Genomic DNA, 16,699 nt, shown 5'->3' with positions numbered 1-16,699 from the left:
TAATGGTTATGCACAGTGCACACTGTTGCTTCTAAAGCTTTAGTTTCTAGGTTTCATGGTTTCTCAAAATTAAGACATCCAAACAAGCCCTTAATTCATAGTTGTACTTAATTCGTACTCAAGCCTTTTTCGTCTCTCAAATATTTTGAAATTTCATCGCTGGATTTGGCCATTGCCCAATGTGGACTTTTAAATTTCACAAATCTCTTGTTTCACAGTTTGCGACTTTGCGTGAACTCAAGTAGTCAATCGAACGATTTTTGCCCGAGTGAACGACGTTGCTGTCGTCCGTCCAAACATCGACTGTGAACGGCCCGGATCTATCCAAACCCACTCCGCCAAATCCACGCAAAACCCTAGCCCCGGCCGCCGCCTCGCCCCCTCACACCGACTCGCCGGAGCTCGCATCCTCCTCCTTCGGCTGCCACCTGCCCTGATCACGTCGAGACCCACCTCCGGCTCCCGGTGGCCATGGCCCAGCGGGCGATGGGCCTGCTCCGGCGGTCCCTCGGGGTCGCGCCGCCGACGGCGCAGAGAGCCCTGAGTACCAGCACTGCGCCGCCGGCGGAGGGGGCGGCGGCGGCAGCCGAGGCGACGGCGAAGGAGGCGAAGAAGAGGAAGAAGAACCTGTTCGACGTGGTCCAGTTCCTGCCGGGGTGGGGCGTCGGGTACAAGGTTGCCAAGACCACTTGGCGCGACGTCTCCTACCAGATCACCAAGATCAACCTCTACAAGGTAATCCACTCGCTCGAGCCCCTTCTCTGTGCGCGCGTGCGCTGATTTTTTCCCTTTCTTATTCCATTTCGATTGGTTTATTATGATTTTCGCAATGCAGGACGGTCGGCATGGGAAGGCGTGGGGGATTCGGTACAAAGCAGGTTAGTGTTTGCCACATTCTCGAACTCTTGCTTGACGTTATTGTTGTTCTCATCAACTGCTTGTTCAATTTCCCTCTTGCAAAAGCACATTTGTGATATGTGCACCACACATCCATGATTCAGAGTGTTTTTATACGAATCGAGATTAGGGATTTCACTAGTTGACATTCCTAAAGAACTTGTCACATCTAGATTGTGGAATATGCAGAAGATAGTTGCACTTAGACATCAATAAATGCAGCTGCTGATCCTTCAATTTTTCTTCTCCTGGGTAATCAAAATGATTTCTCTGTGACTGACAATTCTGATTTTGAGATGACTTCTCACGATGGTGGACCAGTCCCTGTACTCGTTAATGGCTTAGCAATGGAATACTTTTCATCGACAATATCAAATTTTTCACTCAGCCAAATTAAAGGACATACCACTTATCTAGTTAATTGTTTGATCTAACTAGAAGGAAGCACTGCTATTGAGGCATTTTAGGACATACACATTCTGTACAACTGTAACGATGGAACAGTAGCTGGTGGAGCATATGTACAGTGTGATATCTTTTCCAATCAAGAAAAAGAAACACAAGTCAGAAAATTGCAACTGTGTGAAGATTCGCATAAAAAGTATAGAGACTTTTAGAACATGAAAAATCAAGAGTTTAGATGTTTGGACACGTTAATATTATCAACTGCCGAGAATTGAATGGTTGGATAGTTAGCAGACAAGTATCCATTACTATTTTTATTCTCTTGCAGTTTTTGTTTTTTCCAATCAAGAAAAAGAAACACAGGAGGTCACCAAATTGCAACTGTATGAAGAGAAAAGAGTATACACAGAATGTTTCAGGGCATGAGAAAAAAAATCAAGAGTTTAGATGTTTGGACACTAATATTATCAACTGCTAGAATTGAATGGTTGGATAGTTAGTACACAAATATCCATTACTATTAATATTCTCTTGCAGTTTTTGTTTTTTCCAATCAAGAAAAAATAAATGCAGTAGGTCATCAAATTGCAACTGTATGAAGATTTCCATAAAAAAGTACATACAGAATGGTTCAGAACATGTGAAAAATCAAGAATTAGATGTTTGGACATAAAGATTATCAGCTGCCAGAATTGAATGGTTGGATTTATTCTCTTGGAATTTTGTTAATAGAAGAAGGATAACATGTTTAAGATATTGTTTCTTGATTATAATTCCTATTTCTCTGAAGAAATTGCTTCTAGTTATGTGGAATAAAAACTGAGGTGGTGATTGCTCCAGGTGACCAAGTGTTTTTATCCCAGCTTAGTCAACCTGAGTAATACATTATCTGTGATGTCTAAGGTCCGTGGAGGCATAGTATTTTATATACTGCATTGAGTTCAAATATTTTACCGATTATGTTGTAGCTTGAAAATCGACTCATGTTCTCTGTGTCTTGTGAGCATAATATCTTATTCACTCATCTGTTTTTTTTAACATATCATTCTTATAACATCGTTTTTGTTATGTAGTTTATATTATGAGGGTATAAAGACAACATTCAGAATATCCAGTGGACAGATAGACATATTTATGTGTACATTTGTTTTGCATTGTGTTCAAAAATTGTTGGGTATGTTTCTTATTAGTGTGCTATTCTCCACGTGTGTTTTGATCATGATAGAATCCATGATGCCTTGACTGCTTTCCCCTCCACCTTTTCCTGTTTGCTGTTTCTGTTTGTCATAGTCTAGTTACTGTTGGCTGCTGCTCAGCAATCAACCAACAGTCAGGGAGGACAATAGCAAAAAAAGTAAATAAAAAAAATCACACTGTCAAAGCCTTTCAGAGTGCTTCTTCTGTTATCTCATATAAAATCATGTGTACATGTGTAGGTAGGATAACACAAAATAAAATAGTATACAACTTGCTTTAGTTTTCATTATAGTTCCTAGAATTTGTTTGGTTGGTTTCAAAATGAATTCGCTTGCAGGTGTTCAAGCCGCAGATGCTCCAACTAGGATCAGTGGGGTTAACAAACGTGGGTGGAAGTACATAAAGGAATCACAGAAGAAACTACAAGATGCCCCCAAAGTTGAAGCCCCGGTCACTGCCTAGTTGCAGCCTGTAAGGTGCTTATTGTATTTCTTCCCTTGTAGCAAAATTTTAGATGGTTATTGCCAGATGAACAGAGATCCACTTTTGGATAGACACAAGGGTTCCCAGTTTGTCGATGAAGACTGAACTCTCTGGAGAGTGGAGACTGCAGTGGTTGATGTCTCTTTTTTTTACCCTGGAACTTAACCATAATGTACTGATGCGGTGTTTATGATGGCATCTAGTTTGTATTCTACTACGAAGCTTTAATTCATTGAAGTGAAGGATCTCCGGTAATGCCTGTTCACCAAGTTGAAATCTTTCATGTGAAATTAATCAAGTAATAAATTTCTCATGTGAAAATCGAAATTGCTGTTGAGCGAACACCGGTTATTGGAAGACAATATACATAAGGCCCTGCTTGCTTCTTAGATTTGTAACCGCAATTGAAGAATGAGAATTGGGAGGAGGGATTGGAGAATTGGAATTGGGTTGAGTCCTGAATTGGTGAATGGGAATTGGGAGGTGGGGAAGAATTGGATGGTATTCGGCAATTCTGCTATTTGGTGGCAACACCAAACTGGAATTGGAATTGTAACTCAATTCAGGCAGAAATGACATATAACTAAAGAAGCTCTCCAAATCAGAGATCATGCCCTATTGAGTTCTGCTCCTCACCACGCCAAGGACATGTTGACCCCTGTGTAAATATGTCATTAGTTCCCCAAGCCATATCATCGGCGACACCCAAATGTTGTCAAAAAACCATACTACTAACTCCTTGAGATAATCACCGCTTGCAACAAAACCCCTAGGGATGTAAATTGGTGATCCTTAGGTGCACCTCCAACCCTCTTTAATTGATTTTTTGTACTAATTCTCCAAAATGAGATCTCAATTTGGAAAATTAGTTCAAAATTCTGAAGTAAAGAGGGTTGGAGGGGCACCTAAGGGTCACCAATTGACACCTCTAAAAACCCCTATTATAAGATCCATTCTTGCCACTTGGTCTAGCTCCTTGTTAAATTGTTCTCATTGTCATACCATAACAAAAGGTTTAATGCCAATTAGGTCAAAACCTACAGAGAGGCAAGCAAGGATTGTTTTGGATATGCTAGAATCATGCAACCCCATGAGAAAACGAGCCAGCTTGAATCAAGTCACTAGCTTCAGATAATTCTACAAATCTAATTTTGTTTTGCATATATTGAGATGTAATTCGCGCATATCTACAATCGATCTCGGTTCCTACCTTCCTCCTTGTGTTGCCAGGATGCGCAACTTGGATTTCTCAATGTGTTCAACCAAACATCTGCTGGAATTCACTTAACCAAATTCCATTCCAGCATTTTTCTCACCAATAAAACATGGTAATTGTTTTGGAACCTCATTTTCATTCCCACCCGGTTTGGATTTGAGCCTCATTTGATACGGCAAACTAGGTAGACCTAAGTCTCTCCGGTATTGTCCTTGTCAATTTTGTTTTACCTTATAACCAATTTAAATATAATATTTTAATAGTAATTTGTGTTTAGCATAACCCTAACTCTTTTGATCGCGCCAAGATTGTATGGGGTGCATAACCCTAACTCTTTTGATCGCCAAGATTGTATTTGGGGGGGGGGGGGGGGGGCTAATGGACTATCATGTCAAGGTCTATGATGCAACAACCACAATTCACACGTCATGGCGTGATAGATGTTAGATCCTTACATGTTAGAAACTTAGTTGACAAGAAGAGGGTGATATTAGAATATTAGATTAATGGAGGTTTGTACGTGGCTCCCTATCTTTCATTCGCTCCATTGACTCGTAGTCACGTTGCTCCTGTAATGTGTGGTGTAGGGATAATGCTAGAAGAAACGTGTTGAAATCTCCTGAGCAAGAACCAGCACAAAGGAGCTGAGTCATTTTCTCTCTCTCTTCTTGTAACTATAATAGTTGTTTTTCAATCGGGAAACTTTTGGTTGTCGCGAAAAGGAAATGAGGGAGGTTTGTAGAAAAAGGATAAAAGAAGAAAAGCAAAGAAAAGGAGGTGAAATTGTGTGAGTTTTAGTTGGGGACGAAGCTAGAACTGAATCGAGGAGAGTGCCCTGTTTTGAGTTGGGGACGAAGCTAGAACTGAATCGAGGCTAGTGCCATGTTCATGATTATGTTGCTAGCTCTCTAATAATTAACATTGAGTTTTCATTTCATTGTGGGTGTCCGGGCACCCCCTACCATCAACCTAGTTCCGCCTGAGTGGGTGACCCCGCGGGGGCACGCCGGCACGTACCCAGGGTTCACAAAAATCATTGGGAACCGGTCCGATTTGACCGGTTACCGGTCAAACCGGTCCGGGCCGGTTCCGGTTTGGGCTGGTATCAAACCGGCCCAAATTCAAAATTCAAATTTGAATTCAAAAAAATGAAATATTCCTAAAAATACTTCAAGGTGCGACGAATCTAATGGTGTCAAATTTTCTCAAAAATTCGTTCATTTAGTATAGTTTGCGGGGATTTGAAGTTAAACAAAAAAACGTGCATACAAAAGTATACAAATACAATGTAAAAGTAGTACAAAAGAGGATTAGAGGGTTCATTTAAGGTAAAACATGTTATACAAACATTTATTTAGTATACTTTGCGGGCATTTGAATTTAAACCAAAAAAGAAAAAAATTTGAATTTGACAGGTTACCAGTCAAACCAACAGGTTACCAGTCAAACCAACCGGTAAACCGGTCAAACCGGTCGGTAAACCGGTACAAACCGTTTGCACATAGGATTTTCAATTCAAATTTGACTTCGACCGGTTTCCGACCAAACCGGTCCGGTATACTGGCACCGGACCTCGCCTATTTGGCCGGACCAGTCGGTACCCTGCACGTACCACGTTACCCACGCAGCCGTGGGCCCGGTCGCGTAGCTACGGCCTACCAGGCAGGTGCGCGACGACCCCGCGCGACTTCGCAGCGCGGCGCGAGCAGGTCAGCAGGAGGAAGCAAAGCGACAGGAGCGGGCGCGGCGCGGCCACGCGGTGTACCCGCGGACCCGCCCGTCCGCCCGCGGAGCCCGAGCCCGAGCCCGAGCCGAGCCGAGCCCAGAAAGGTGAAAACAACACCTCACAGGCGCATCGCACGGACCACCCCGATTCATTCGGCCTTCCCCTTCCGCCTCCCTACCGCGGCTGCTACGGCGACCCAACCCGACCCCACCTCCCTCCGCCGCCGCCGCCGCCGCCGCTCACCGTGCCCTCGCCGAGCAGAGCTAGAGTCCCGGCGGCCGCGAGCCCTCAGCGCCGCCATCTTCCGTCCACGCGTCCGAGCGGTACCGGAGGCTCTCGCGTCCTCGGCTCCCACGCCCGTCCCCGGCGGCGATCCGGCCGGCCCCAGAACCCTAGGGTTCCGCCGCGTCAGGTAGCTGACCCTCCCACGCACGGGGCTTCCCTCTCGCCTCCTCCCCGCTCCTTCTGTCGGATCAGGATTCGGGACGGGCGGCGCGCGGGCCCGCGCTCGGTCGAGCGCTGGAGATCGTGGACCTAGGCGCGGTGGATAAGATCTGTGGGATTGGGTGCGCGTAGGCTCTGGGAAAGCTCGGGGGCAACCGTTGCTGCGGTCGGATTTTGTTTGTACCCGCTTCTGCGATCCAGATTTTGTGTGCCACTGTGATGAGCTAATGCCTTTGAGCTAGGTTTTTTTTCCTTTGCAGGGTAGGAAACAATTGTAATGTAGCTTTGTGGGAGTTCAGTCTCTGTGGACGCGTTGCTGCTAATCCAGCTGCAGTTTAGCTCCAGCTATCATGACATGGGCAGTGCAATCAGTTGCAAAATATTCAATATATGATGTTGCATCTAGCCAATCATATTCTGTTTACAGTAATCAACTTTTTGTCGTTGGGATCCTGTTGCTTGTGTTGAGATGGTGTTGCATCTAGCCAATCCAGTAATCATGATGTTACCAGATTCATTCAGGTCCCAGATTCATTCAGTTCTAACATCTTAAACACAATCTCCAATTGCACACTCTGAATGGAACTGTGGAAGTATACCATTATGACTTAGAGAACATGAAAAGACATCCTGCAAACTTGCTTGTCAATATGCTATCATCTCTATATGTTCTTTGATGCAGCACACTTTTTTCTTGAAAGATAATTGAAACTTGCAGTAATTCATTTCTGAGTGGTGTATTTGTATACATAATGTAGCAAACTGGATTCACAATCATTTACATACATCGCATTTGTAGAACTTCATCGTTCTATTGCTACCTTTGCTCCAATTGCCATTGCAAGAACTAGTTTGGTTGTGTGCTAAATGAGTTATGTGCAATCTGATTGTCCAGCTAGCACTTTTTTCCATAGTTTTTCTGCTTCGTATAAGCTTTACAAGGTTGATAATGCTGTTTCTGATCTAGATGCCTTCATGGCAGAATTTTATAGATTGATGGAAATCTTTCTTTATAGGTAATGAACCATGCAAACAGATCTTACACAGCCATTTACCTAAACATGTAACCATAATATCATAATATGATGACCAGCTTCTAAATGCTTGTCTCCAATCAGTTTGTTGCTAGTAATCGTGCAATTTGTGTCTGGTGTGGTGTATGCAAAGCTTCTTTCTTATTATACTCAGCATTAATTCTGAGTTTCTTATACAGGAATGATGAGTCATCAACCGCAAATGGCCCCTCCGAGTAGGGGTTCTGTGAATGGACTGTCCCATCGAAAGCTGGACAGGGAGAGTAGCGGGAGGCATGACAATAAAACAAATTTGGTGAGATCATCATCTGGTGGTCTTACTGGTGCAGGTGAACATCACACCTCATATTAAATGCTTTAATACTTCAAAATTCAAGAGCTATTGTTGATAATCTTTTTTTATTAAGAAAATGGCATCAAACTAGGGCATACAAGCTATTCGAGGGATCGGCTAATCTATGTTCTAACACAACTTATTGGGCATCACGTGAATGTGCATGTGAAAAATGGCTCTATAATCTCTGGAATTTTTCATGCAACAAACTCTGACAAAGACTTTGGTACACCTCTCTCTTTATCTTTTCCGGCTTTCAAGAATCCTTTTTAGCTTTCTATTAGGATTCTCGTTCCTTAATTGTATTGTCATATTCGCTCAATACTTAGCTTGAAGCTTCTCCTACAGGAGTTGTCTTAAAAATGGCTCAGATCATAAAGGATAGTTCTGCCAGAGGACAAAGATTTGGTGCTGATGTTGTAAAGAAGCCTGAGACTATGATAATACCAGCAAGGGAGCTTGTCCAAGTTTTGGCCAAGGTTTCATTTTCATTTTCATTTATGGTCTATGGTTTACAAATTTTTCACTTGTTCCCTCCATTGTTATTTGTTTGATTTCTGTGGGTACCTTTGATGTCTTTATTGGTTGAATTGACAAGGTGTCATGGATTAGTATTCTGTTTCTCTGTCATTAGTTTATTATGTTGTGACTATCTATTATCAATTATCAGGATGTAGCACTTGGTGGTGATGAGCTGCCAAAAGGTCCTGGCCATGACAAAAGGAAAGACTTACTGATTGATTCTGCTATTTCCCGCACTCATTATCTTGAAGAGAGAGAACTTGAGCGGTGGGCACCAGATGATGGAGATTCAGAGTGTATCGAACTGGAGAAATATGACAGAAAAGGGAATAGGTATCTATTGTGCTGAACCAAATTTAAGTTTTTTTTTCGTTTTCTTGCATTAGTTGCAACAACAAATCTGCTTAACTGATCAAGATTTATGTCTTGTCATGTCAATTGCATTATCAGCTTCTGTTAATTGTTTCATGCTGATCTATTGTATAATTAGATCAATAACACAGTAGAGAACCAAGTGTTACATGTTAAACAACGAAAAAACAGACTGTATAAATAATAATATTGATCAGCAATATGTGACTGGTCATTGTGACATTGTGTTGCACTTTTCTTTTATAGTAACGGCCTAATCATCTGTTCCCATCAGTTTGTATGTTTTGGATGGAAATATTTCTGGAACATATCTGGCTTCACTGTAACATGTACAAAACTATGAATGAAGAAAAAATGTTTTAGGGAATGAATGTTTCATAATCATGTATTCTGGTGTAGATATATTTTGTTATGTGCTTTGGTTGTACAAGGCTGCATGATAATTATAGCAATCATATGTTTGTAGGAGCTGGGACCAGTTTGAAACCAATGCAGCTTTGTTTGGGGTAAAGAGTACTTTCAATGAAGAAATTTATACCACAAAGCTTGAGAGAGGTCCTCATATGAGAGAACTTGAAAAGCATGCTTCAAGAATAGCTAGAGAAATAGAGGGAGAAGATACCAGAGATATTCATCTTGCAGAGGTAAGCCTAGACATACCTGTTTTTGGTCCCACTGTTGAAAGTATTCAATATTAGTGAAGACTGAAGTGCATAAATTATATTATACAAGCAGATACATCTTAGTAAACATCTGAAGTATTGTAAATCTGCAGGAAAGGGGCTTATTCCTGGGTGATGACTTGGACCATGATGAAGAGATAAAATATTCAGCAGTGTGTAGAGACACAGATAACAGCAAATACAAGTCATTTACAAATGTCCCAAGCAGTACACATCATGTTGATTCATTTAACAGGACAGCCAACATTGATCCCAAGGATTCACTGGCATGTTCATCAACAATGGTACAGAATTACATTATACTAATATTGATTCATTTAACAGGACAGACAGCAGTGCGGTTTTAGATGTTTGGTAGTCTCTATTGTACACATTTGCTGGTTAATTTAAATTTTACAGCAAGTTTGACTGCATGCATTCTCAAAAAGCTGGGGTGTTTTTACATGTTTCTTTTTAGCCAGAAGAAGTTTGGGGAGTGTTTGTCTTTTGTTTACTTGCTGCATTGTTGGATTTTTAATCCTTAAGGATCTTTCAAGCCAAATTACGATTTTGTTTCCAGATTATGACCTATCGACACTATATACATAGACAATAGGTATTGTAATGCAATATTTCAAAGCATGACATGTACAATTTCCTTAGTTTGTGTTTTTGATCTGCAGGATGAAGAATCATCTTCCTACATATTTGATGGTACCGATTCATATGCCAATATCCAAACCAATAATGTTAGCCAGCCAACATCTGATGACCCATCCTTTTCTATTGACGAAAGCAGGTACAGAATCCTCTTCATTTTCACGAGTCTTCAATTTACGAGCATATAAATTGGATGGAAGATTTTTTCAAGGCAGTCCCAATGAGTTCATGTTACCTTTTACATAACTCCCACGATAAGCTTTCTTTTTATGGTGTAATCTCAATTACATCAAAATGTTGATCTTTAGGTGTTCTGTTCTATCTCGTCTTCTCCACCCATGTCACAGCCCTGGTACCTACCCTACTGATAGATTCATTAGCTCGATAAGCTTCTCATGCTCATATGAGCAACGATTACACAAATGTGTGACATGAACCATAATTAAAGTATATTGAAGCATGTGTTGTCATTGCAAGTAATTCAACTAGTATCAAAGACCACATTGCTCTAGATCTGCAGATGTTTTCACTGTTGGGGATGGGAGCATGGCACACTCTACTAAGAAACGTTAAACAGGACATAGAACAGAATGTGGGGTATCTTTAGAAATAGAAGAACGCTGGTTCATTTACTGAACATTTGGTTGGTCAAATCACATTCATAGGGTGAAATTTTTTTTCAGTTCTTAGCCATTGGCACACATGCCATCAACTTAGCATTTTTTTAAATCTTCCGTACATGCTGCTGGATGTCTCAGAATTTTAACCTGCTACAAAACACAACTGATGGTGGGTGAGTGGTTATCTTGCTGCTGACTGCCATGAATTTTAACTTTGACTTCAGACAAATCTTTGAACTCTGGATAACACTAGAATATAGTTAACTCTTAATCTTTTATGATGACTCTGTAAACTCTCTTCGTCCGTTGTCTCAACTAGTGAACTCTTTACCATAATTCAAATTATCGTTTAAGTGATACAAATATGGAACTACTAGAATTGATTCCTATTGTCATGATTTTGTTGTTACTAAATTATTACATAAGAGAAAGTTGTGATTAAAGCTTAACTTAGAAGGTCATAAAATGTAAATTGTGATTAAAGTGTTAACTGGTTATACTTGACATGTTTCCCAAGTAGACACTTTAATAGTTGCTATGGTAACACATGCTGTCCATTGCACTGTCCTGATAAGAACATGTTAGGACAGATGACAACATAGTTGATTCATGCTGCAAATTTGACATTGTTGTGCGCCTTAGGTTGGACAAGAAGCTAAGCAAAGATGGTAATGACAACTTGGATAAAAGAAAGTTGCAACCTGAGAATACTGTAAGTTTATGCTATTGTGTTAAATATATATGTGAAGACTTCTCTTTTCATATCTGAGCGGAACTTATTTTGTTTTTAGCAGTTATCTGGTGGTGGCAGACCGCTTATTTCTGAAGGTGAGTGGTAATGAATCAATTGGAAATTCGCTATACTTGTAGCTTGCTGATTTCATCATTTTTGTCTTACTTTTTTTTGGGGGGGGGGGGGGGGGGGGCTTAAGTATGTTTCTTGGGACCTGCTTGTTGTTGTTTGGTCCTTTTAGCTGTTAATGTATGAAGATAAATTCTAAATGGGTGGTTCCATCTAGTTAAATTACATTTACAACTTACAAGGTGCAACTGTTGCTGTGGATTTCCGCACCCAACAAGCAAATTCAACATGTTCAGTGTTCCAAAAATATGTGGAAAAAAACATGTACTTAAGTACAGTGAACCGGCTCTCGATGTCAAGAAGCAAATAGACTAGTCAACCCAGTGCTGCTCATCCTTTGCTTTGTTCTTTTTCTGTTATTCTGACTTCTATAAACTGCATCCAAGTTCAACAGCATACCTTATGATGCTCAACTATTTGCAGGGTTGGATGGACCACCTTCAAGTTCACATGCATATGAACCCTCATCTTCTGGTCAAGGATTCAAATCTCCAGAAACCCCAGATTCAACAGTATCTGTCAAACATCCTTCTGCAGTGGAACCTGTGACATCCTCTCAAAGACCTGGTAGTTCGACGTCTTCGATGTCGGAGCGCATTGCTGCAAACTCGGTGGCAAGCGCTCATGGCTTGTCGCCAAGCTCTTCAATAGGATCTCTCACCTCAGAAAAGTCAACTCTGAACCCAAATGCTAAGGTCTGGCTGACAAAAAAAGTTGCTTATATACCCCATCTGGTCACATTTCACGCTGAATCTGCTAACATCAATCTAAGTTGCAAACTACCTAACTTCTATATATTGTATATCAAAATTTAAATGTTTGACCGTAGGATCTAAACAATGTGTATTTATGACTGACGTAGTATATAATCAGGAAGTGCATTGAGACTGATGAGCATCTCTACGTTTAGCTTCCATTGGCAAACTATCAATAACAGTGATAGTTATTTTTTTAATCAGGAATTCAAGCTAAATCCTAATGCCAAGAGCTTCACTCCATCAGCATCTCTGAGGCCACCACCTCCTCCAGCATCTGATGCATCATACTACTATCCTAACAACATGCCGGCGGCACCACTTGGACCTGGTTTACCAGTGGGCATGGGGGTGAGCATTTTAGTACCTTTTCCATCATGATAGTAATATTATCGTAATCATGGTTTACATACAAGTCATTTTCCCTGAAACACTGACTTTGGATCTCTTGTTTTTCTGGATGGACCTCACTGATGATATATTTGTACTGTTTTATTGTTCTTGAACATTAATGAAGTGTTAACTGTTTTGAGTAGTGGTTCTTTTCAGAGGGTTGTTTTTATTTTGTTGACTTTGCGTCCAAATGAATAATGCATTATAGTCACTTACTCATTTGCTTAACTACAGTTCCCTCCAGCATATGGTGGCCAACCTGTCATGTATAATACTCAACCTGGAACACCACCCCAGGGTTACATGCATCCTGCTGGGCCGCAGGTGAGAAAACTTCACCTGCAATCAAGTTAACTTCACGTTTTCAGTTTGTTACCATCCCCTGATATCATGTCTTGGGCAAATCTAAAGAACTGCCATGCATGATGTTATGAGCCCCGCCCCCCTCCCTCCCTTTCAATTCTCTTGGATGTATTATCAACACAGTGCTGGTATGTGGTACCTCATGTAGGGCTGACCAAACGAAGCGAATTTAAAAATTTGCTGTATGCAAACTGTTTTATGATGACCTTTTGCCATTTATTGTTCATTAATCATTACTTAACTTAAAACTGCTCTGTTGGGCAATAATACTTCTCTGTCTGTCCTTTTTTGGTTCTTTTTTCTGTCTTATTGTAACCATATAGATTTCCAATGGTTGCGATCAAGCAGCTTTGTATCTCAATTTGTTCATGTTTCACATATTGGCATTATATGAAGCACCTTCTGTCTAATTGGTAGAGGTGCAAATGGGTGCCCCTTAGGGTAACCATTGCCCCTCTTTAGTTCAAAAGTCTACTAGTTTCTCAAAATGAGCTCCTACTTCGAAAAAGTATAAACTTTTGAAATAAAGAGGGGGGCGGTGGATACACCCTTAGGGCACCTATTTGCACCATACTAATTGGAACGTGATGGTGTTGCTTCATCAAGTGACTGTTTGGTTAAGCCCCACTTCTTTTGTGTGCAGTATGGGCAGCAGATGATGATGGGACAGGCTCGTCCTGTGTATTATTATGCACCTGTAAGCTAAAAACTTCTCTTTCATATGTGCTTGCACACCAGATAAGCCTGCACTAGTCAGGTCCCCTTAATTGTTTGTTTGAAATATGTTTTTGCAGGAGATGCAACAATACAGAGGAAGAAACTTCTAAATCATACTATTTTGAACTGCTGCTGGATGAAAGTCGCAGCAACCCCCACTGATGGGATTGTAACCAGGCAAAAGCCGCTATTAGAATGGAAAGAACTGGTGATGATCTCACACCGACTTGTGTGCTGCTTGGATTGCTTTGACAAAAGGCTCATCATTGCTCCATACCTGTGTTCATCTCAGGAGGCAGTTCATTATTTTTGTCGACTTTTCATGTAAATTAAATTGCGGGTCATCTGTTGGACCCTGAAATGAAATTCATAAATGCGTGATTGTCCCATTGTAATGTAATGTTTATGCTTTGCGTTCCTTCAGCTTGTTCTGATGTAAGGTTTGAAAGGCATCTCTGAGAGTTGAAGGGGATTACACTGCTAACTTGATATCTGCTCGTCTGCTGGATTCTGATCTGCAGGGGTGCCTTGCCTTGCAGATAGTTGCGGAGTCGTGGGTGACGCATTTCACATTTTGGTAGCGAAAAGTGTCGGTGCATGCGCTCCCAATCTACTACGGTTTTTTTTCCCTCAGCCACGCTTAGGCCTAGAGCTAGAAGAGGCGGGCTAAGTGAAGAGGGGAGAGAGAAGAGTACCGGGTTGTAAGTTCAGCAAATTCTATTAAACTTGGTGAAAGAATGAAAACAAGATAAATTATTAATTAATAGCACAATATACATATGAGATAACATAGCAATGAGATATAGTCAATAGCTAGCTAAATTACTAGCCTTGCTCTAAAATTGCCATATTCTAGTCTACTCCGTGCCCTGCGTGTTGCTCCTAACTGCCGTTCTTGCCACACATTGCGATTTGTGCGTGCGACACCAACAGTCTTCTTGCCACACTGTGATGCTTGCGTTAACACCTTTAATCTAGCAGTAGTGGTGGATCATGGTTCTAATTTTTTCTTCACAATGCAACTTGTCTCTTATGTAAATTTAGCTTAAAATTTTATAAAATGAGAGTTCGACTCTTAGATTATCTCGGTTGAACTTTTAGACCTTACATTTTGGCATGGATGGAATATTCAACAATGTTCATGTTGTTCTCTATATACTACTCCCTCAGTTCCAAACTGTAAGTCATTTTAGCAAATCTAAATACATAGTTTTTGCTATATATCAAGAGATGTATGTTTAGGTGTATAGCAAAAACTATGTACCTAGAAAAGTCAAAACGACCTAACGGAGGAAAGCATATCTTAGTTTTGGAAAGCCAAAAGCTACATGGAAACAAGAGCCCTCTTGTTACTTCTACGAGCATACTTACAGCGAGAAGAAAGTAGCAGATGAAGGAAGAAAAAAAGTTCCAGCGATGGACTATGCTCTGGTGAAGGGCAATGCTCTGAAGATACTAGGGTTTTGGCCCTCTGGGTTTGGGGGTTTGGGGTTACCTGCATGCTCCTAGGTCTAGAGGGAGCCACGAGGAGGTAGCCGGCTTGGTGGTGGAGGCGGGCGGCGGGCGGTGAGGTGAGATGGCGACGGCGCCGCTGGCCGGAGCAATGGAGGATAGTACTGTGGGTGGTGTTTGTCGGACCTGGAGCCACAGGACTACTTACATGTTATGGATCTTGCTAGAATAAGGATAGGGCATGTCCTATATATTAAGCCTGTTATAATGTACTCATATACGAGTAGAACTAATCGATACAGTAGGAAGCTACCCGATAGTGTCCGAGTAGGATTCTTAACCTCGTATTAGGCTAGGTTTTCTTGTAACCATGTCCCCTAGAGTATATAAGATGGACATGGACCCCCTTCAAAATTTAACAATCTCAGGTAATACAAACCACTAAACAAGATGTAGGCTATTAAACAACTCATGGCCCAAACCTATCTAAACCTTTTGTTGCTTACACCTTTGAGTTCTCGAGCTCGAATACACGCTACCTACAAATCAACCACCTCTGGGGTATCCCCCAGTGAGCTTGGTGGTAAAACACTGCCAGCTGGCGCACCAGGTAGGGGTGTTCATCGAAGATCCATTGGTGAACTCAATGGTTATGTTCAACTGATCATGCTTGAAAAAGGCACAACTTTCATCATTGGCTCTTGGGTCTGCATCGCCGATGGCTCCAGTGGTTTCAACATCCACCTCGCCGCCACTAGGATGCTAGAGGCATATGCTCCAACACCCCACTGCGACATCGATGAACTCGCCAATGATGTCGGAGAAATTCAACTTTCCGATCTAATCTAAAACCATGATAACGAGTACAAGTCTAACCCGACTCCTACTCATGATCGGTACGGACTCCAGCTTTTGTTGGGACTAAGCAACATGACCACCGCCTATCGGGAGGCGCTGCAGTCCGATTCCTTACCCCCACTAGAAAAGGACATGGATGACCCACTCCAACTCGGACAAAAAGAGGTGGAAGCCACCGCATGCTGGCAGGCACCCATGTACGATGACTATGACTCGGACTCTAATAATGACATCGTGCCATTCATGGGCTGTTATCAGGGTCTGATGATCACCAAGGCCGTTCGTGTACTGGACAGGCATGAAAACCTCCAAACTACTTGATGACGATGCTCGCCTTGTGGCCTACCTTGGTGAACTCCCATTCCAAAAAGGTAGACCTCTCTACCCGGATGTCGCTTAGAGGTGGGGAGGGGGAGGGGGGCGGTGAATAGGCATTTTTGCAATTTACCAAACTTAATCCAACTGTTAGCACACTGACCGGTCAGACCGGTCCAATACTTAGACTAGGCCAATAGACTACCAACCGGTTGGGTGACCGGTCAGACCGATCTAAGATAGGAACTGTACAAAATCAGAGTTACTTACCCTCCTCGAACTCTAGCACAAACCAAACTTGGTGTGGTGTCTCTGTAGATGATTTCAAGTATATTTTGCAAGTCCCTGCACACAGAGAAAGCACACCCAAGTAGATCGAAGCGGAAGCATAAATAAAAGCTAAAACAACAAG

The 16,699-nt window shown here is 41.7% G+C and overlaps 2 protein-coding genes across 5 annotated transcripts; both read left to right on the top strand.

Annotated features, from left to right (window-relative positions):
* Positions 1-322: 322 nt before the first annotated feature.
* Positions 323-3,251, top strand: LOC120655737. Its single transcript, XM_039933708.1, has 3 exons — positions 323-735; positions 836-878; positions 2,837-3,251. The coding sequence occupies exons 1-3, from the start codon at positions 472-474 to the stop codon at positions 2,959-2,961; spliced, it is 432 nt and encodes a 143-aa protein (XP_039789642.1). The 5' UTR covers positions 323-471; the 3' UTR covers positions 2,962-3,251.
* Positions 3,252-6,061: 2,810 nt separating this feature from the next.
* On the top strand, positions 6,062-14,151 carry LOC120655735 (polyadenylate-binding protein-interacting protein 4-like). 4 transcript variants are annotated; one of them, XM_039933705.1, is made up of 15 exons: positions 6,062-6,336; positions 7,582-7,731; positions 7,810-7,962; positions 8,085-8,215; positions 8,407-8,591; positions 9,097-9,274; positions 9,406-9,597; positions 9,976-10,091; positions 11,215-11,284; positions 11,367-11,400; positions 11,858-12,129; positions 12,394-12,540; positions 12,817-12,906; positions 13,589-13,642; positions 13,740-14,151. In XM_039933705.1, the coding sequence occupies exons 2-15, from the start codon at positions 7,584-7,586 to the stop codon at positions 13,770-13,772; spliced, it is 1,803 nt and encodes a 600-aa protein (XP_039789639.1). In that variant the 5' UTR covers positions 6,062-6,336; positions 7,582-7,583; the 3' UTR covers positions 13,773-14,151. The 4 variants fall into 4 exon arrangements, with proteins under 4 accessions (XP_039789639.1, XP_039789638.1, XP_039789640.1 ...); XM_039933704.1 differs by having other exon boundaries at positions 6,064-6,336; positions 7,828-7,962; positions 11,364-11,400; XM_039933706.1 differs by having other exon boundaries at positions 6,065-6,336; positions 7,828-7,962.
* The last annotated feature ends 2,548 nt before the right edge of the window (positions 14,152-16,699 follow it).

Source organism: Panicum virgatum, chromosome 1N (genome assembly GCF_016808335.1).
Source record: "Panicum virgatum strain AP13 chromosome 1N, P.virgatum_v5, whole genome shotgun sequence".
NCBI classification, from domain to species: Eukaryota; Viridiplantae; Streptophyta; class Magnoliopsida; order Poales; family Poaceae; genus Panicum; species Panicum virgatum.
Note: the sequence above shows the minus strand (reverse complement) of the source record. Positions and strands in the feature narration are given on the sequence as shown.